The sequence below is a fragment of the Ostrinia furnacalis genome, unplaced genomic scaffold, assembly GCF_004193835.3.
Source record: "Ostrinia furnacalis isolate ACB-3 unplaced genomic scaffold, ASM419383v2 OfSCF7454, whole genome shotgun sequence".
Taxonomy (NCBI): Eukaryota; Metazoa; Arthropoda; class Insecta; order Lepidoptera; family Crambidae; genus Ostrinia; species Ostrinia furnacalis.
The window spans coordinates 1,286,028-1,308,604 of record NW_021137693.1 but is presented as its reverse complement, the minus strand read 5'-3'; the positions used below and the strand labels follow the sequence as shown (position 1 = coordinate 1,308,604).

General features: G+C 36.5%; 2 protein-coding genes across 2 annotated transcripts; both read left to right on the top strand.

Annotated features, from left to right (window-relative positions):
• The first annotated feature begins 2,336 nt into the window (after positions 1 to 2,336).
• LOC114364602 (putative fatty acyl-CoA reductase CG5065) lies at positions 2,337 to 15,016 on the top strand. The gene is made up of 13 exons (XM_028320812.1): positions 2,337 to 2,433; positions 3,682 to 3,798; positions 4,242 to 4,361; positions 4,738 to 4,863; positions 5,709 to 5,854; positions 8,218 to 8,330; positions 8,972 to 9,055; positions 9,205 to 9,313; positions 9,866 to 10,012; positions 10,294 to 10,383; positions 13,930 to 14,094; positions 14,416 to 14,514; positions 14,852 to 15,016. The coding sequence occupies exons 1-13, from the start codon at positions 2,341 to 2,343 to the stop codon at positions 15,003 to 15,005; spliced, it is 1,563 nt and encodes a 520-aa protein (XP_028176613.1). The 5' UTR covers positions 2,337 to 2,340; the 3' UTR covers positions 15,006 to 15,016.
• Positions 15,017 to 15,184: 168 nt separating this feature from the next.
• Ufc1 (Ubiquitin-fold modifier conjugating enzyme 1) lies at positions 15,185 to 18,893 on the top strand. The gene is made up of 4 exons (XM_028320831.1): positions 15,185 to 15,408; positions 15,790 to 15,921; positions 16,524 to 16,691; positions 18,747 to 18,893. The coding sequence occupies exons 1-4, from the start codon at positions 15,286 to 15,288 to the stop codon at positions 18,831 to 18,833; spliced, it is 510 nt and encodes a 169-aa protein (XP_028176632.1). The 5' UTR covers positions 15,185 to 15,285; the 3' UTR covers positions 18,834 to 18,893.
• Positions 18,894 to 22,577: the final 3,684 nt, after the last annotated feature.

Below are 22,577 nucleotides of genomic sequence, written 5' to 3'. Positions count from 1 at the left end.
TCGCGCGGGGTGCGGGGAGTTTGATCCGAGCAATCCGAGCGTCATTATTATAGTGTGCGTGTGCACTCATGGATGATTCGGCGTGTACCGATAACACTCAAACATTAGTGGAAGAATGGTGGGGCGCGTCTTCGTGGATGAAACGATCTATACTAAATCAATAGACTTAGTCGGTCGAGCTAACTGCGCACCTGGCAGCCGTGACGTCACATCGCCGCTTGATATGGACGAGGCGAACGCGAGGTGTCGGTTGAATGCGAGGGAGAGTCGCATTCCAGCGAGATGTGCAGTTAACTCGAGTTATTTAAATACAGCATTATTGCTTACCTTTTTTTTCAATTTTTTTGTTTGTTTATTAATTTTTTACATCAACGTAAGCCACACCACATGACGCATGTTCATGGATTATTTTTGAATTTTTATTTCTTGTCATTTCAATATCTGACATTATTTTCAAAATTAGAATCTGAAATTTATCAAAATAAAGGAGTTTTTATTTTTAAATTAAGTGCTCATAATGAATATTGCTACTAAAATACGTGAGTAACGGTATTCGTTATTTTGATAGTGTATCCGAACACGTTTTTATAGCCTGACCAGGAACATAAAAACCTTGGCATAGAGGCGCGTCAGTTGCATTTGATAGTGCAACACTGAGTACAGTCGTACCTGTGTTAAATTAATAGACTAACTTTATGTATCAGGATTCAGAATTACGGGCTAATTTGTTATTTTCATAAATTAACGAAAAAATATTATTACAGGTAACCTGGTTTAAATAAATTAAATGAAACCATTAATCGAGCTAGTACGATTTATTTTATTATTCATCAATAATCAAATTCAGAACTTGAATATTCAACTGCAATATCTGCTCATGAACGCTTCAACCTCGGTACTTCTTTCCCAATTCCATAAAATTCAACACTTAGAAAGTGACAAAAATCTTTAAAATAGGTAGTTGAAACAAACCACAGCTAATTTTCATAGTGGACTGTACTATACGATAAACATGTCAGTCAATTTGACAACCTTTGTCGGAAACATTATTCAATGAAAATATTGTCCGAACCCTTAGTATTTCTCTTCGACAAATACTTTAACACATTGTGAACCACTTTTCTTTCACGACTATAAAAATATTTTAGCAATTTAATTCACAAAATCAATTGCGCACATTTAAAATAAAGTTTGTTTACACTTTGACAGCAATAGACTGACATGCAAGGTGACATGTCAATGAAGTTTTCAGTTACTGTTGCCATTAAAAGAAATTAGTACCATTAGTTTTCCGCAACATGGCGAGGGTTTTTATGTTCCTGGTCAGGCTATAATATGTGTAAAGTTTTGTAACTATTTGGCGGGAAACTGATAAAAAACTTATCAACATTGAAATAGTCACGCAATAAAAGTGGAGATAGGTAACTAAAACTGATAAAACTCATTTATTTTTGCAAATAGGCTTTTAAAAATAGTTTGCACCGCCTACTCAAATTCTCTGTTTTGTCTAACTTGTTGGTTAGCTAGAAAAAATGGCACCACATGACATTAAGCTTGCCTGTTGTACCAAGATTTTTAATAAATAAATAAATAAAAAACACTTTTACTTTACATTTTTTCGTGCATGAAGATAGTGTGACAAGCGTAATCGTATAATATTAAATTATATCGATTTACTCAGGCGTTTATTCGTTTCAGCCAAAATTAAATAATGTTCCACTGCTGAACAAAGGCCTTTTAATGATTTCCTCAACGACCGCTCTTGCGCTGCCCGCATTTAGGTAACTTCCCGTGGTATTCAACAGATCTTCACTCCAATTAGTGGGAGGCCTATGTAGGCCACTCGAGTACTTTTCTGCAATTTTTTATCGATTTACACGGTCATTGATATGAAATACTACTTGATAATGTAAGCAAAAGATAATGCAAGATTACATTGTAATCAATAGGTAGGCCTAGTATCAAAAACCACCTCTTCAGTTCCGGACTTTTTAGTTTACAATTAAGTAGGTAAAACCAGAAAATCAGTAAATTTATTTATTTTTTATTTAAATTCAATTCGATTAAAATTCTTTATTGATCCATGTTGATATACAAAGGGTTAATTAAATTTAAAAATGTAATTTATTTAAAAATCAAAGATTACCTAATTAAAATTTTGTATGTTGTTTTCTAAATAAATTAATAATAGTAAGAATAGGTATTTATTCTTAACAAAATAATTAATATTACATACAAATCAATGTCAAGTATTAATACTAAATTAATAATTATTACAAATATTAACCAATGTAATTATTAATTAATTTATAATTTAACTAATTACCTACAAGTATTAGGATGTCGGTGTTTTCTGAAGAGCTGGTGTCCATATCGCAGTTCTTTGCGGGGAGATCGGTGTTTATCACAGGAGGAACTGGTTTCATGGGAAAAGTAGGTGTCTTATTCTATCATTTAGCCTGTTTTGTCACCTGTCACCCGTTTTGCACTGGAGGGAAGACGAACCTTAACTTCGAACTCCTCCTATGTTCTTCTGATTAAGTTCGTTGCGGGTCTAATAACAGTTTAACTTTCCCCGGGACAAACTTGACCTTCACTGTTTGGGTTAATAGCGATCAAGCTGTGTAGAGGGGTTCCTACTTCGATGGCTCCTACGTATAAGGGCGAAACTGCCGCTTACGCCTTTTTCCAATTATTTAAGCAATGATTTCACTTTGCTCTAATCTATAACATCAGTAAGAAAAAAAAAATTTTTTTCCATTAGATAGAAAATAAAATTTTAGGCAAATAGGCGTATGTGCAAAACTACGCCACGTATAAAGCCCAATCATACGATTCGTCAATCTATACGAGTAGTTGCTTACATAAACATATATTTTTTATAATCCAAATCTTAAATAAAGCCATGAAAATATTTAGCAAATTGTTTTATTTATAAATTATGACACATTATATAGTTATTTAATTTTTAGCGTTAAGAGTCGCATCTCAAACTAATTTGAAAATTATAAATAACTTGAAAAAATCGAACTGCCTAAGGCATCGTGGGTTCAATTCCCGCCTTAGGCAATTCGATTTTTTCAAGTTATTTATATTTTTTAAAAATATGACACATTATGTTAAAAGACCTAACTAAATCTCGAGCACAGTATATGGGCGTATTTGCGTTAAAACGTAAAACGGTACATTAAACGACTTTTTCTAACTGATTTATTATTGATATAGCACATGATAACAATTAAAATAATTACATGCATAAATAAAGAGAGTAATCGCTTAAAATATTATATTTACGTTGTCATTTAAGTCTCTTTACGTTGAACAATATACATGAAATTATAGAAATATGCCGACGTAAAAGGGCAATGCGTAAAATCTCAAAATATATAAGAAAAATATAAAAAATGATAACAGCAGTAGCAAAGGCATTACATGTTAAGGCTAAATGTGAAATTTCATTAAATTCGTTTTAGTAGGTCAGAAGATATGACCCAAAAATATGGTTCTGGCCACTAAAATGGCTCTCCTGTAAAATTTACTTTTTTCACTTACGCCAGTATACGTAGGAGCCATCGACTTAGGGTTTGTTCACACGAAAGTCCGCCGTTGCCGTGGGGACGAGCCCTATTTTATTTATGGTAGTTCGTAGCCCATATTTAAATAAATAATAAATGATTTTAGGTGCTAGTGGAAAGACTGCTGACAACATGCCCAGACATAAAGCGGCTGATTCTTTTGATGAGGAGCAAGCGAGGAGTCGACCCGAAGAACAGGTTGGCTGACTTCAAGCGATCCCAAGTAAATATTTAATAATTAATTTAAAATGTAACATATCCGTCAGGTTAAATTGAGATTTTTGTTCCGGCGTTTCTTCTCAGCCATATTTTATAATAATATTATTTGTCTCGAAGCGCTGGTAGGGCCCAAAATATAAGGAGACATGTAAAGTGCCCCATAAGGGTCAAAATATAGTAAAAAAATGTATTTTTATTTACCATATTTTGACGTTCATAAGTGCCACTTGTGGTCTAAATTGAATAAAATTGATTACAGTAATTATGTAATTAATTATGTACGCGTTCTATTTGACAAGCCTATAGCCATTAGCCGTATGCTTCCACCGCACTCTTCCCGTGGATATCGTAAAAGTATCGACTAAGGCAAATATACAGTGATGATGATTCGTTAGTATCTACGCTACGATACCAGCTACGTTCAAATCTACGATGACATTGTTACAGGTATTCGATGTTCTTCGCAAAAACAATCCAGCTCAATTGGACAAAGTCCATGTTTTAGATGGTGATATCACCAAACCTTCTCTGGGACTCAATGATGAGTCGTTATCGTCGTTGGAAGAGGTAATTTCCAGTAATTTCTAACTCTGTAACTCAGCATGTAACTACAGTAATGGCCTTCAGTTACATTCATCATCATCATTAATCATTTCAGCCCCAGGATGTCCATTACTGAACACATTCCCCAATGATTTCCACATCACCTGGTTGGTAGTGGCCTGCATCCAGCGCCTACCGCTACCTATAAAGTAATCGTCGGTCCACCTTGTGGGTGGACGTCCGATTCTGCGTTTTCTAGTACGCGGCCTCCACTTCAGAACCTTGCTACCCCATCAGCCGTCAGTTCTGCGTACTACTTGCCCTGCTCATTGTCACTTCAGCTTGCTAATCAGTTACATAATATAAATTGATAGTGATTTAAAAATATCATTCCTTTCAGGTTTCGGTGGTGTTCAACTGTGCAGCAACCGTGAGGTTTGACGAGAAGTTGAATCGGGCTGCCCAACAGAATGTCCTATCTGTCATGTACATGATGGAAATCTGCGACAAGTTACCCAGCATGAAGGTTAGTCAAGGATTTCCAGCCTTAGGGCCATGCGTGCCCAAACAACTGCTACAAACAACTCTTGTAGCAGAATTTTGGGCTGACACTGTATAGGTTTGTTGAGGACACGACAAGAAGAAGAAGCCTAAAGGGCTCGCTCCCACGGCAATCTACTGTTGTGTGAACGTTAATATTAAAACATGACTGTCTACTAAACGGTATCCTGCAAAAAACGGAATGTCTCTGAAAAAACCCTTAGGGTGGGTTGCACCACCTCTCTTAAACGGTAACTATGACGATAACCGGTGCTTTTTGTATGGAATTTGATAGATTTTTGACGTTTGTCAAAGTTAAAGTAAGATGGTGCAACCCAGCCTTAGGTAATAATTATTTATTATCAACGAAAGTTGAGGCGCTTTACTCACACATATGTAATCTATACTAATATAAATGCGAAAGTAACTCTGTCTGCCTGTCTCTCTGTGTCGCTTTCACGCCTAAACCACTGCAAACCGATTTTGATGAAATTTGGCATAGTAGTTTGAGTCGCGGAAAAGGTCATAGGGTAGTTTTATCCCTGTTTTTGAAACACCGCGCGCGATAAAGTTTTTCTGTCACAGACAAAATTCCACGCGGGTGAATCCGCGGGCGGAAAGCTAGTATTTGAATAATTACATTAACTAACTCGTACCTGTTAAATGTCTGCAAGCGAGATTGTTAGTAATGTTAGTCCAACTACGCGAGACGTCAGTGCACACAGCGTATACAGATAAATCTTTGCTTGTTGTGCCTCAACGGCCCTCAACTCTAGTTGAGCGACCTACATTTTGTTTTATATTAATTCACTCTTCAATGCCCTTATTCAGGTACTCGTTCACGTATCGACTGCTTACAGCAACGCAGAGCAAAAGGTAGTTGAGGAGAGAGTGTACCCTTTGCCTCGACCTCTGGATGAAATGTTAGCTGAAGCTTTGGCTGTATCTGAGGACGCCCCAAGCAAATACGTGAACAGGTAGGGGAAGATGAGAGAAAGAGAGGTAAAGAGGAAGAGAGAGAGAAAAAAGTATTGAGAGATAATGACGTGAGAGAGGGAACGGGCGTGTGTCTGAGCCGAACGAGCGTAGAGTTACTACAAACAAATATTTTACTATAGACAGTTTGGTACCTTGTCACGTCACAGAATAATAATAAGTAGGTATACAATAGATGACCTACACTGAACTTTCCCACCAAACTCATTGACAGGGGGCACCACCATCGTTCCAATAGTTTCCAACATGACAAAAATCGGAACCAGCGATCCGGTATTGACGGTGGCGCCCCCTGTCAATGTCACGAGTGGGACAGTGCAGTGTATTGGGTTTTTACTGTCACGTCTAAAACACTGACGCCTGTATACACAAACAATGCTTGCTTGTGAGAAGCAGCAACTCGAACGCACAGCATTGAATAGACCTCTGTGATTGGTTCGTGTGTCACCATGACGTGCGTCCACGCGCACTGTGAGACCTCATAGTAATGTTTGTGAATACGGGCGCAAGGAGATAATTAGGCCTTGGAGCAGGACTTAGGCTACTTTTTGTAGTAATAATAAAAAATAACATTAATCTATTTAATGCAGTAAAATATTATCTTTAAAATAATAATATAAAAATAATAAGTGCCACTTGTGGTCTAAACTGAATAAATATTTTTGATTTTGATTTTTTGATTTTGATAAAGAACTTCGCTTCGCTCAGGTACAACAAACTATCTTAAGAGTTAAGACTGATAAAAATGTGTTATTATTGCCCATTATGCATAATGGAATATGACTTATTTTTTAGGGCAAAAGATATTTCGTTTTCTGGTAATAACAGCAGTAACGCTTTCATAATCTTATCACTTTAAAATTATTAGATTAAACCATGGATAATAAATATAGAGCTATAATGAATCCATGATAATACATTTTGCAAACATCAAGGCCGCTTTTTAGTGTTCCGTAATCCTGACAAGCCCCCCTAGACAAAACGCACTTTTTGATCGAATCGAAAATCGAATCCGTCAAAACTCCATACAAAAAAGGGGCTTTTCGATCACTTTTTGACTGGTTTGCGATTATAATTTGCACTTTGTCTAGACCCAAAGGAACCTTAAAGTTTCGTTATGTCCGTTTGTCTGTCTGTCTGTCCAAGGTTTTGCTTGTGTTGTAACTGTTGAGACTAGAGAGCTGTAATTTTGTGGAGGTATGTATATTAGTCACGCCGACAAAGAGGTAGAATAAAATATTGAAAAATAAATTTTTTTTTTTGGATGGCTCCCCTTCGTTATAAGTGGGGATGAATTTTTTTTCGTCTTCTACCCCACATGATAGATGTGGGGTATCGTTGGATAGGTATTTTAAAATGGCTTAGGAGTTTTTAAAACGATTTTTCGATTTAGGGATCCGTTTGCAAAATATTAAAGTTTAAAGTGCCAATTTTTGTTCGAGTAGGGCGTCCGTCCCTGTTAAACTAAACTGTTAGCTTGAAAAATCTGGGAAAATTCATGATAATAGTGCTTTTCATGAACTTTCAAGGAAAACTATAACGGTTAAGATCGATCAGTCAGTTTAAGAGTAATAGTCATTTAACTCATCTACACTAATTATTATAAAGAGGAAAACTTTGTTTGTTTGGTTGAATGAATAGGCTCAAAAACTACTGAACCGTTTTTAAAAATTCTTTCACCATTCGAAAGCTACATTATCCACGAGTAACACAGGCTACATTTTATTTTGGAGAAAAATAGGGTTCCGTAAAATATTAGGGTTTTTCGGAGTCCACGCGGGCGAAGCCGCAGGCGGAAAGCTAGTCTATTATAAAATTTCATACCTAATAAAAAATCCTTAGAAGAAAATATAGAATGTGACTAGATGTAATTGCTTGCTTCTGAAATATATTGGGTTAATGACGGACAACACGGAACCCAACACTGCGCGTGACACCACACGCACTTGGCCAATTTTTGATTATATTTTTATTAGAGTAATACAGTAGATAATATAATATAGATAATATACTATTAATTAAATCTAGAAAGAAATTCCGATTAGATCCCCTATACAGCACCTCTCATAAAATACAAAGAATGTGGTTACGTATCAGCAATTTTTCGTAGGTATTTTGAAGAGTAGCAGAACTGATATAATAATATACTGCTATTGATACATACCCACTAGGTGGACCGACGATCTGGTAAAGGTCGCAGGAAGAGCCTGGATGCGGGCAGCGCAGGACCGTGCATTGTGGAAAACCTGAAACGACGACGAACGACATAAAAAAGAAATAAAACATATCTAATCAATCTGAGCCTGTGTATAGTTAATTGTTTAATTTGTTTATTGCTTTTCAGTATTATATCCCCGAAACCGAACACGTACACATACACAAAAATGTTGGGGGAAACTGCTGTTCAACAACATGGGATCAAAACCTATCCGATTGCCATATTCAGACCCTCAATAGGTAATGATGCAGGTTGAATTTAGACATTGTCATCATTTCAGCCACAGTGGACAGAGTGTGAGTTTACATCAACGTCCTCACTAGTAGGGATGTTATGGATAATTATGTAGTTTCGGTTAGGTATACGGTTGCAGATATAGGAATAATATTATACCGGTTTCGGTTACGGTTACGGATAGCCATAACATCCCTGCTCACTAGTGAGCGCGTAAAAAATGTCATTAAAAATGTATGATGGATTGACCAAAGTGTCGGCCGTTTGGTGTAGTGCTTTGAAATGCGCTACTACTATTCCGGACGTTGCGGGATCGATTCCCGCACAGTACAAACATTTGTTTGCATGAACATTATTATTATTGGTTTGTATTGGACTGGGTGTTTTCTATGTATAATATTATGTATGTATTTACAAAAAAAAGTATTCAAGTATGTTTATATCCGTTGTCTAGTACCTACCCATAGTACAAGCTTTGCTTAGTTTGGGACTAGAAGCGCAGTGTGAAATGTCCAAGGATATTTGATTTTATTTTTATATTTTACTAAGTCCTCTGACTGTAGATTTTTGTATTTAAGCACTAAGGTATTGTGGATGAAAACTCCAGAGAGATGTTTAAAAATAATGTTCCTTTCTTCGTTTTTAGTGCTGTCCTCGCTACGGAACCCCTTTGCAGGCTGGATAGACACCTTCAACGGTCCCATAGCCACTGTGGCGGCGGTAAGCAAAGGTGGGTTACCATACAACCGTAGTAGGTACCTATGTTTTATTTATTATATCAAAAAGAAACAACTACTATTCTGTTTTTTCAGAAATAATAAGTTGAAAATTGCCTCTTCAATTCTTATGGACATAATGGTCGGAATTTCGTTATTTTAGGTCTACTCCCAGTCTATTACTGCATAGGCAAGTCTAGAGTCGACGTGCTACCAGTGGATATCGCCATCGATTCGCTTATCGCTGTGGCCTGGGAGACAGCCGTCGACAAGTAAGACTTCGTTTTGTATGGAACTGACTTAGGGCCTTTTCCCACGGCAGTTCAGTTTTGCAGGATCCTGCATTGCTCTTTAGCGCTTACATGCTATTAGAATGGCCTCCTTTATCAATAACTTTTTTAAATTGTATAAAGCACAAAAAATGGTGCCCCAAAAATCGTCCCTAAAACTTGTCATTCATCAATTTGTATTGGATTAATTTGAGCATGATTTAGTCCGCTACAAAAACTACCACTCGACATGAGCAAACATTTTTGAATCCTAAAAAATCGTCTATTCCACCATGATTATCTGGATCAGTTCACCCAGGTGGTCTTTTTTTTTTCTTTTTTTTTTTATGTGATAGGAGGCAAACGAGCAGACGGATCACAGACAGATCAGATTAGTCTTAAGCGACTCTTTGTGTCCTTTGATCACCTAGGTAATCAAAGTCAACTTCTATCAATGGGTGATCAAAGAACACCATGTGTCGGCTATTATCATCTGGGTGATCTAATTCAGGTGATCAAAGTGGGAATAGAGCTAAAACAGTGGTACTTTTGCAGCCTTCCAACAGTCCGCGTATATAACTGCAGCATCTCAGCAAACCCTACAACATGGGAGCAGATGCGATCCGTTTCGGTAGACGAATGCCGACAAAACCCGCTGACCGATGGCCTCTGGTACCCCACTTGTATGTTTGTGAAGAACTGGTAAGAAACACTAAATATTTAAAGTACCTATGCTAACACTTAACTAGTAAACGAGGATTCAGCCAAATGACGTCCACTGCTAGAAAAAGGCTTCATGGATTTCCCCAACGACCGGTCGTACGCTGCCCGCATCAAGGTGATTCCCACGACCTTCACCAGGCTTCTCCGACCCATCTAGCCAGGGTGTACCTAGGTCAAATTAGAGACGGTTGTGTTCCTGCAGGAAAGACTACATGACGATGATGATGATGATGATTTGTGTAATATTTTTATCGTTCCAGGTATATTTACAGAGTCCTGAACTTCGTAGTCCGGAGTATTCCATTGCACTTGGCGCAATATACAATGCAGATATTGAAGAAAAAAAGCAGGTAATAAGGTACTTGATACAAATAAGGCCTACGTTCTAATAAGGCCTATACATCAGAAAACACAGATAAACAAATCCAACCGGGATAATACTTCAAGGACACGTACTCATATGCCCTACAACCCGGTAGAGTGCAAGAGCGTCCCGATCCACGATCCCAGCACCAATTGGCACGCGTTCTTCTAAGGTGGTGGGTGATTTCGTGCTCTCTTATAAAAATCTGGCGATTTCATCTTAAATTTTCGGTAAAATAACGCTGTTTTAGATTAAGCTTTTCTTAGTAATCGTTTCTAAATATTTCTTATTAGCTAATAATTACCTTAATTTGTACTACTGGCTATAGATGCATTATTTGTAAATTTTTAAAGACAACAAGAGCGAAATATCTTATAAGGCCTAGGCCTTATTTCAGCATGGTAGGCCATATTGGATACTTATGTCAACACCTGATTACGGACAAATTCATTAAACTAAATGAGTCAAAGAGTAACTAAATATTTATTTAATAAGAATGTTACTAACAGCACAGAAAATAAAAAGAAAACAGAGTAAAAAAAAATTACTAAACCTGTAAAAAAAAGAAACAAAATACAAAACCAATAAAAAATAAGAAAAAAAAGCCGTATGTATAATTCTAAAGGATTAAAGCTGATATTATCATGCCTGTCTCGAAGACAATGTAGCAGATATGCTACCATAAAGGACTGCTTTTGGTGGTATCATAAAGATTGTGTAGGAGTTCGTAAAGATGATTCAGAAGCCTTTTTATGCCCTGGTTCTAACAAAAATTGAGATCTCATTTTGTTTACAAAAAATCAAGACTAAATGATGTTCCTAAACTGATTTATTTAAAAGGTTTTATGTGTAGGCCTTATTCGAACACGGTGTTTTAATAAGCCCTATACAAAAAAATAATATTGTTTGTTTTTGATATTTTTTTTGATAATTTAAGTAAGGAATCATTACTTTGTTACTATGAATATTTAATTTTATCTATAATTTATGTATTATTCTTAATAAGTGGAATTTAAGTTTATCTAGAGATATACAGTATATTTCTGTTTACTTGGTATGTAAAATTTTGATAACGCAAACAAATCGACGTGTTTAATGTTATAAGACCGCATTTTGTTTAATACAACCTCAATTTTAAGGTCTACAGGCATTTGAATCATATAGGCCTTATTCCGTGTAGGTGATTTAATAAAGCCAAAATCAGTGGTTTCGTAATTTGCTTATTTTGAATAGATTTAGTTAAAAATTGTGTTATTTTTTGTAATATTGCTAAAATTAAAGGATGGAAGAAGTTAATTAACCTTGTTTTTGTTGACTGGCGTTAATATTTATTGAAATATAAGCATTTAAAGTTAGGTAGGCCTTATTTGTATCAAGTACCTTACAATGAGATGGCACAGTTATCTAGCTCATAAAAATCTTTCACAAAATGTGATTCAACAGTTTTAAGCTTAAAGAAAAACATCAGTTTAGTATTGTGAAAGGAACGAGCGCATTTCTTTTTGTGACACAACTATGCCAGACCGAAAAAGTGGAAGATGCCACGGGGAAAAGCTGTAAGTAGATCAGTGTGGGGATTATAGGCCAAATCGTCCGTTTCCCTCTGGTGAATTCGAGAAAGAAAGAAAGAAAGAAACATTTATTATTAAGAGAGGGTTGTACTCCTGCAGTGGAGACTATGATGATGACGACGATGATTAACGTAGGGGAACCTGTTGAACCTTGGACAGAGTTGTACCTAAAACAATTGTATATATTTTTTAAATTATGCGGTTTTATGAAAAGTTGTCTAGGGTATTACATACGTTATTTGTCAACATTAACGTGTAGTTAGCTAATATTCGCCGACGCCGTGCAAGTACAAGAAAAAATGGTAATTTAATATTTTACACTGACGCAGTGAGTTTTTGGAGGTTTACTTCATGTCAATTTATGAAAAATGTTGCATGTTTGACAAAACGGTTATAGTTAGAACATAATCTTTATACAGTGTGAGTCACGTTAAAGTGTACATATGAAAATAGATAAAACTAGACCTATTTTTATCGACAAAAAAGAGGTCAAAATTTTTTTGAGATTTTTTTTTAATTTTTTATAGAATTTTTTTTCTTCCAATTACTTATTGTAAAGAAAACGTAATAACTTTTAAACTAAGCGGTATATCCTGATAAAATAAAAACAGTAATAATGCTAAATAACAGGCGATACTGAAAAAATACATAAAATACCCAGAAAATGCTAACAAATAATAAAAAATGAGACTTTTTGAAAAAAATCTGCTTAAAAATTTTTACTTCATGTCAATTTATGAAAAATGTTGCATGTTTGACAAAACGGTTATAGTTAGAACATAATCTTTATATATCTAGCTACTGGACGATATGAGTTTCAGATCCTAAGCTCAAATGGAAGTGGGTATAGTGTGCTTATTAAGTGAAGTAGTCGCAATGTTGTACCTTGACCACCCAACTAGCGATGTACCTTGGTCACTGATTTTCATACGTTTTAATGAGAATTTTATTGTAATAAAAAAAACATATCATACTGTTATAGATACAATGCCCCGAAGACCTCAAAATAGCAATTTAAAGTCTGTTTTTGATATGTATTTTTTTAATTTCTAATGTTTTTTAAATTTACGTTTAATGTATCTTCATATGACTTTTTTAAGATTATTTTTGTTGATAAAGCGGTTTTAATGGATATTTTGCTAGAATTTATGTTAAATGATAAGAAATAAAAAAAACTAGATTGCAAGTTAAAGCCACTCCAGCGCGTATTTTGTCCTACACGACATAACATATCAACATTCAACAAAATTTTCTAGAAAAAATGTTGAATATTGTCATATTTTAGTTGATTGTGTAAGGCTGAACATGGACTGGAGAGCCGGCTTAAACTTAAGTGATTTGTTGCCAAAAAATTGTGAAAAATAATTAGTACAAAAAATATGGATGAGGATCTTTTTAAAAAAATACTTTTACTTAGATATTGTTGCTAATAACTGTAATAATTGGTATTTCAAATAATATTTTAACAGAAAATTAACAAATTGAAGCGAATATAAGCATTTATTTAAATTTAAATAGGTACAACGTACACGGTCCAAGGTACACCTGGTTTGTTGTACCTAGGACAGTTTTCCCTTTTTTTTTCTAGCAGCTAGTATGCCCAAATTTTTTCAATTATACACAATTTTATGAATGAATTATGTAGTTAATTAAATGATCTTTAAATATAACTGCACTAGACAAGTTTAACTATCACCATTATTTTTCAAAAAATCAAAATTCGAAAAACTGGCCTAAGTACAACAGGTTCCCCTACTTACCGATCATAAATAAAATTAAGCTGACAATAGTGACGGAATTTCTTGCGCTGCACTGCCCATTTATTGTCCTGAAGCTGTGGTAGCGTAGTAGTGTGGTAGGTAGTGTCGTAGCGAGAAGTAGCTAAGGGGACGTGACGTAAAAGTGCTTGTTAAAACCCTACTTGCAAAAATAAAATTAATTTTATGAATTTTACGTTTCAGAGTGAACTTAATAGATCTAGACAGGCGTCTCTGCCAGATGATCGTGATTGTAAACTTCTTCACGACTAGAGACTGGGTGTTCAGGACTGCCAACATGACCAGTCTGCGCTTGCGACTGCATCACAACGACGCTGCTGTTTTCAACCTTGACCCTAATGCAGTAGAGTGAGTTTTTCTTTGACAATTTCTTGCCATTTGCTGAAACAGAGTACTAAATTGCTAAAAAATGATGCATTTTAGATAGTAGGGACGATTTTGCAACATAAAATAATTATACTTTTGGTTCAACCACACCAACGCGTGCAGATCGCGCCGGCGTGGTGATCTTTATTGTGATGTGCTGTCGTTTGTTTGAGAAATTGAAAATTGTAAAGATTTCCCTTTTTATTCAATAGTAAGATAACTTGGCAAACTGGTTGTTATTTTATTAAGTTCTTTGAACTTCTTTGGTTATAATAAATATTATGATGTTTTGTATAATTACAGTTGGAAGGAGTATTACGCGAACCAAGTTAAAGGAATACGGAGATTTCTTCTCAAAGAGAAAGAAGAGAATTTGCCACAGTCAAGAAAGCGTCTTCAAAGGTTTGTATTACAAGTCACTTGCTAAGTTTAACCGGTATTCCACAAAGTGTAAGTGCATTTTCCCTGTGATGCGAATTTCAGCACATAAGCGTATAAATAATCACGCTATAGTTTGCACGCAAGACAAAGATTTCGCATTGTGTGCCCGCAGCCACGTGCCGCGTGTATGTAGGAAAAACATATCATTGTATGAAATAAATAAATGCAGATCCACACGCTTGCCTAAATCCGCATTACAGGAAAAAGGCACTAAGTCCTTCTTAGTTCGTATTTTATACTGATCGACGAAGTTACCCAGTATGACTGTAATTCTAAACGAGAATTCTTTTCATTTCAGAATGTATTTTCTGCATCAAACCATCACAATGCTCGTTCCAGTGTTTTTAACTTACATGCTTCATCAGTTACTTCGCTTTCCTCTAAGTACTTTGTATAAAAATATCAAGAGTCTTGTAAAGTCTAAGTTAAATCAATTTCTTATTGTAAATTAAATCAGTCGTGCTTTCTTGATTTTTTATTTTCCTTAAAATTGCCCTAATTATTTCAGTTACTCAACGAGTGTCGAGATGTGAGGCCGATCATGTATTACTAAATAACGTTATTCGTTATTTCTTACGTGTATCCGACCGTACTTTTTAATCTGTATCTGACACGTCTAAATTCACTACGTCACTTTGACATTTCGTGAACGTGAAATTCCTTTTACACAACACAGATTTTTGCTTAAATAATCAGAAAAAAGTATGGTTTAAGTGTTAAATTATACACAAGATGGTTGACGAAAGTACAAGGAAGACATTGAGTAGCATTCCCTTGCTTCAAACTAAAGCAGGGCCTAGAGATAAGGAGTTGTGGACAACCAGGTTGAAGGAAGAGTATCAGGCTCTAATTAAGGTAAAAACCACTAAATTATGCTATAAAAATGTACTTTCTAAAGTTTAAAACGTTGCTTTTTTAATACACTTGCTGATAAAGTCGAAAAAACCGACATTTTAACTAATATAAACTGGTATTCTCTTCAGAAAAAAACACTGTTTTCACGAGTATTTCTTCATCTAAAACCAGTTTTAAAGTATTTTTTTACATAAAATCAGTTGAGCAAGCAAGTGTAACATACCTTTTTGTTTTAAACTAGTTGCCTGTATCTTTAAGTGCATGAAAACTATAGTTTTCTATAAGTTGAGACTTCCTTTAAAGGCAGCATAGTTTTTAAGAAGCTAGTTACAATAGTTCCTATAGGTTGAATATTAACAAATAATAAACTTTTCTCTACAGTATGTACAAAACAACAAGGCAGCGGATAATGATTGGTTCCGTCTTGAGTCCGACAAGACAGGCACACGGTGGTTCGGAAAATGCTGGTTCGTTCATAACCTGTTAAAGTACGAGTTCGACCTTGAATTTGACGTAAGTATACGTAAATGACATAAATACTTAAATAGGGAGAAAACAAAAGTGTCTGTGTAAGTAAGAGTTATAAATAAATGTACTAAACTAATAAAAATAATGATCAGGCTGAAATCTTTTCCTAGAATTCTCAATCATAAAGGCTATAACAGCTAGCTGGAATAGTGGTAAATAATCAATTTTGGATTCTGCACTAACTTCTAAGTTTTATGAGCTGCTTATATGCACATATTTTATACCAAAGTAATAGTAATTTTTGTGGAACCGTTCATTTTGGAAAACCTTGGGGGAGGCCTTTGTCCAGCAGTGGACGTCATTAGGCTGAGACGAATAGTAATTTTAAAGTAATACTGGAACATGTTAATGTAATATCACTTTATTGTTATAAAATTACAGTAGAATATTTAGTACGACTTCGCTTATAACGACCGACCATATACCGACATATTTTTGATCTGGTTGGTTGATTTGTTGAGAAATAATGTAAAAAATTACTTCTTTAGTACGTCGTCCAGATAGTACGACGTAATATCATCGGTCCCTTCAGCTTCATTATAATCGGATTCTACTGTATATTATTACCTATTCTTCCATTCTTCCAGATTCCAATAACGTACCCAACTACAGCTCCTGAGCTGGCCCTACCAGGTCTAGACGGGAAGACAGCTAAGATGTACCGTGGAGGCAAGATCTGTCTCACGGACCACTTCAAACCGTTATGGGCTCGGAACGTGCCTAAGTTTGGGATCGCACATGCTATGGCGCTTGGGGTAAGAATTGTTAAATAATCTTCTATGTTTATCGTTTCAGCCAATAGACACGGTAATACTATCTATACAGTATTCCAACTCGGCCATATTTTTGAAATAAATGTCAACAGTCGCGCGGTACGTCACAGTATGACGCATGTTGTCATACTGTAAGGTAGGGCTGCCCACCTACAGTACCCAGTTTAATTACATCTGCCTACTTAGAATTTCTATCTAGTTTTGTGATTGTATTTTTTTATTTAGTTAGACAAACAAAATACTTTATGAATGGAATAGGTTAAAAATGTGAGTCGTTTTGTGATTAGTAGATTTAATTTAGTAAAAGCTACTTAAGTAATTTCGAAACTTTAATAATCATAATGATCTGTTACTTTAATTTCGGGCGGGCGAACTCGTGGGCAAAAGCTGGTTTGATACAATATAATTTTCATTTCAAATCAAACTGACTGAAAATGTAAATTTGAGTAGTTTTTGACCAATTTGACCGTAAATGACGGTCAGTCAAATTCAATTACTTTTGTCATTTTTAACACTTGGCCACCGACGTCCATTCGGCACATTCGCGACACCCCCGACTTTTGCATACCGAGCGCATACCGAGATTTGAATTTCGAAAGAAAGTTCTCGTTTCGTCTGTTTATATGAAGTTACAATACTGTATGATATTATTACCGTGCAATAGACGTCCACTGAAACCCTTGAAAAAGAGGCTGACAATGAGGGTTTTCGGGAATGAAAGATCCGCTAGATGGCGGGACGTGGATGTGGGGTCTGACTGCTGCGTGATTGGTGGATTTGGACATCTGTCAATGTCATGTCAAAATAGCCAATCATGCAGCATTTGGACCTCGCGTCTACGTATTGCCATCTGGCGGATTTTTCATTCGCGAAAACCCTCATTAAATAGTGACTGAGTTTCTTGCGCTGCTTCTTCTCAGCACTGGGCCATTTATTGTCCCGAAGCAGTGGTAGGGTTAATACTGGGACGTGTAAAAGTGCTTCTTAAAAGCCTACTTGCATAAATAAATGAGTTTTTTTTTAACTGCTGGACAAAGGCCTCCAAGATTATCAGCAGGCAGCGAATTCCAGTCCCTAGGTGTTATTATCAGTAAAATATTGTGTGGATTGTTATTCCTTCTTATTCTTGACGATTTGACCACCTGAATGGTGTAGTGCTTACCACGCAAGAGGTCCTGGGTTCGATTCCGGGCCGGGCAGAAATTGAAATGATGAAAAAAAGGATATCCGTTAAGCTAGCACCCATAACACAAGCATATTTTTTTTTTTTTTTTTTTTTTTTTTTTTTTTTTTTTTAAAAAGATTATTAGTAATTTGTTATTACACAAATTACTAATACTCCCGTTAGCCCCTCGTACTAAGCTAAATATGCTTGTGTCACGAGTGAGCTCACCACAATAGTCGAGCGGCGGCGGGGACCGAACCCGCGTTCCCCGGATCACGAGTCGGCCAGTCCGACCCCTTCACCATTCGGCTATCGTGGCTTAAATATATTTATTAGTTGCTAGATGTCGCTGTGTGAAATAAAATTGTTCAAAGTTAACCGCCTCTGGTCTAGTAGTAAGACCACCTGCTTCACACGCAGAGGTCCTGGGTTCGATTCCCAGTGGGGGCAGATTTTTCTGTTCGGTTTGGTTGGTGGTAGGGCTTGTTCTAAGTCTGTCGCCATAACAACAATGTTAACAGCATTCTTGTGTTCCGAGAGTTACGAGGTGAGATAGCCAGTTCGGCACTTATACACGTCCCAAATATAGCTTGCCCTACCACCACTTCGGGACAACATTATGGGCTGGTGCTGAGAAGTTTATTAATCACTAGCGGCCGCCCGCGACTTCGTACGCGCAGATCCCGTTTTACCCCCTTAGGAGTGGAGTTTCGTAAAATCCTTTCTTAGGGGATGCCTATGTCATAACATCTACCTGCATGCCAAATTTCAGCCCGATCCGTCCAGTGGTTTGGGCTGTGCGTTGATAGATCACTATGTCAGTCAGTCAGTCACCTTTGAGTTATATTTAGATTTAATGATATTCTTTACAGTTGGGGCCCTGGCTAGCAGTTGAGATTCCGGATTTGATAGAAAAAGGCGTCATCACCTATCAAGAGAAGAGCGAAGATGCTAAATGAGATTGGGCGTATAAATATGTAAATAGTGTCCTTATCAAATATATGTATTTATATTTTGTACGCTGGTGTTTTATTTCTGAAACTAGCTACTGTTAAGCATTTTTAAATAACTTGAGAGAATCGAATAAATCAAGATAATAATGCAATTTTTATTTAACACTAGCTTTCCGCCCGCGGCTTCGCCCGCGTGAAACTTTTCGGTTTTTTATATAACCTATGACACTCAGAAATAATGTGGCTTTCTTTGGTGAAAGAATTTTTAAAATCGGTTCAGTAGATCCCGAGATTACCCCTTACAATTTAACAATTATACAAACTTTACCTTTTTATTAGTATGGATATTTTAGGGACTGCGTTCAATAATAGAGGCAAGATATTAAAAAAAATACTACCGTATGCATAAGGTAGTAGGTACAGTCAGCATCAAATAGTTTGTGACACCCAAAGTAGCCAATAAGGCCCAGAACAGACGGTGAAACGCAACTGCAACGAAACTGCAACTGCTAGTTACTTTTGAGTTGCATCTAAGTTTCTGCCGTAGCGTCCGTTGAGAGACCACACATGACGCGACCAGTTTGAAACTTTCAGTTTCAGTTTCAGTCATCAGAATCATCAGAAGTTGCAGTTGCGTTTCACCGTCTGTTCTGGGCCTAAGTTCGCAACACGTCTTTGTTCCAATGAGGGTTTTCGCGAATGAAAGATCCGCTAGATGGCGGGACGTGGATGTGGGGTCTGACTGCTGCGTGATTGGTGGATTTTGACATATCTGTCAATGTCATGTCAAAAATAACCAATCATGCAGCATTTGGACCTCGCGTCTACGTATTGCCATCTGGCGGATTTTTCATTCGCGAAAACCCTCATTGGAATAAGGTTGTGTTGTCGGTCCGTTCTACTTCAATTAGCTGGCTTTGATCACCCTTGGAGTGGACTCCATGCGACAATTTGGCGTCTTTTGATCACCCATGGTTATCAATCCTCCTTCGTGCAGTCGGGTAAAAACGAGCGACGGATCAGTTTTCTGAAATTAATGATTTTTTTCTGCGCATTTTTCTCTTACCTAATCTTTTACAAAGTATCAAAAAACTTAAAAATATAGAAAATAAAGTTGTTCTTGTTACCAGATGACTTAAATCATAGAATTTACGATTGTAATAAAAATTCAAATATAATATTGAAAAGCGACCAGAAAATGCTCTTTTACTTTCAATTTATAACGGTCTACAATTCTATAAACTGGATTGTGAAATATTTTAGTGTGTTGCTGATTTTTCTTTCACTGGACTGCAGTTTTGATTTATTTATATTATGAAATTATTTGGGTAAGTTTAATTACCAGTGGCCTTTGGTTATAGTTCTAAAATATCAATTTGCCTTATTCCCAATCGTCCCCTCTAACGCTGTCCCCTCTAACTCCGTCCCCTCTAACCTTGTCCCCTCTAACGCTGTTTCCTCTAACGCTGTCCCCTATAACGCTCTCCCCTATAACGCTGTTCCCTCTAACACTATCCTGTCTAACGCTGTCCCCTCTAACGCCGTCCCCTATAACGCTGTCCCCTCTAAAACTGTACCCTCTAACGCTGTCCCCCGTCGTGGATGGCAACTGGGAAGGAACCAGGGTCGTATCTAAATCCTAAACCTTCACTGGTTGGGTTATTGGCGGTCAAGCTGTAGATCCTGGCTACACGGAGTTGCAGCGGTGGGAACGAGAGGTGGGAATAGTCCCGTTTTGTCGAAAAGGTAGGCTTTAACTGCCTTTATTAATTATTTTGTATGAATTTTCAGTTCTAACGTCCGTCTACTTTGGATCCAAATAGCATTATGTACTTGGGCTCTAGTACGAGGTAATCCCCAGGTAAGTAAATTTGAAAATATGCTCCTATTTTTTAAGTCATGTTTTGTACCTACTTATTTATTTATAACTAGCGGCCGCCCGCGACTTCGTACGCATGGATCCCGTTTTACGCCCTTACGGCCGGTTCACACATGTCTCCGTTTGGCTGTTCCGTTTTATAGTGTACGTTTTTTTTCGTCGATGTATGTATTACTGTATACAGAATACAACTGTGTCATGTGTGAAGTCGCTCATACAACTACATACGCCTTCGACGAAAAAAAACGTACACGATAAAACGGAACAGTAAAACGGAGACATGTGTGAACCGGCCGTTAAGAAAGAAAGAAAGAAGAAAGAAAAAATGTTTATTCAGTATCATCGACAATACACTCACAATACTTATTATTATTATCGTTAGGGGTGGAGTTTCGTAAAATCCGTTCTTAGTGAGCACCTACATTCTAAAAGGAACCCCCATGCAAAGTTTGAGTTATAGATTCAAACTGCCGCTACAATGTGTCGCTACATCGATTGACTTTGACTTTGAATATCTTTACATCGAAAATTAAAAAGCCACGATGACCCAAATTTCATAATGCACGAACATTCTTATTTATATTGGTAGCATACGCTGAAAAACTTTCAGCTCTTATAAAATTTCGTAATCCAGAAAGGTGAAGGGTATTGTGATTGTGTAGATAAATCCTTTAATGCAGCTCTTTCTTTTCAAAAATAAAGGAATTATTAATTTTGCAGTTTAATTTATTTTTAATTTATTTCAGGGTGAAACTACCGATGCTAATGCAACGCCAGATGATTCCGTAAGTAATGACTTACTAGCTTTTACCCACGGCTTTGTTTGTTATTGTGTCAGCCAGCATTCTACATTATTTGTGTATATTATGGTGTCAGTATTTTCCTTTAAGATAAGAACATTTTAAAATATTTTTTCAGACTAAAGACGACAACAAAGACGTAAGACATTTTTTACTCAACCCGATTATGTAATAATAATAGCGGCCGCCCGCGACTTCGTACGCGTGGATCCCGTTTTACCCCCTTAGGGTGGAGTTTCGTAAAATCCTTTCTTAGCGGATGCCTACGTATTTAACATCTACCTACCTGCATGACAAATTTCAACCCGATCCTTCCTGTGGTTTGGTCTGTGCGTTGATAGATCACTATGTCAGTCAGTCAGTCACCTTTGAGTTATACAGGGTGTTAGGTAAATGGGTATATGAGCCGACACTAGCCCATGTTAACACGGGCATATAAATGGTATGGTGAAGTCAGAAATTTGATATCATCATTTATTATTTTTTTTAATTTTCATACAAAATAAATTTTATAAAATCCGATTTGNTCTCATTCGAAGTGTGACACGTAGCCCCATCTTGATGAAACCAAGTGCTCCGGTCATAGCCTTGCGAATCTTGCAGCTTTTAAATCAAAAAGCTTTTCAGCCTACCAGTATAGCGCTCTCAAAAATTAATCATCCTTTCAATGCAACAAACCAATTAAGCAGGGGTGAAATCTCACTGCCTCTAAGAAGCGCTAATCTCATTCCAGCAGACTTCTTTTTGTGGGGTTACCTTATGAGCAGAGTATACTCTAATAATCCAAAAACTCTGCAGCATTCATCCATCCTGAATCCATTTCGAGGTAACTAACGAAAGTTTTCCAAAATTTTTATGTATGTTGACCGAATGTTGTAAACGTCAAGGGAATCACATGTACGATAAAATTTATGAAAGAAAGTACATTTAAAAAAAAATTGCACGAAATTTCCTTTAAATTGCAATAGTTAAAGTTCTACAAAAATAAACAGTTTTCGTTTCCTTGAATTTTCAAAAGTGAACTTTCTTCTGGGCCACCCTGTACTAGATTATGTGTGGAAAACTGGAAAC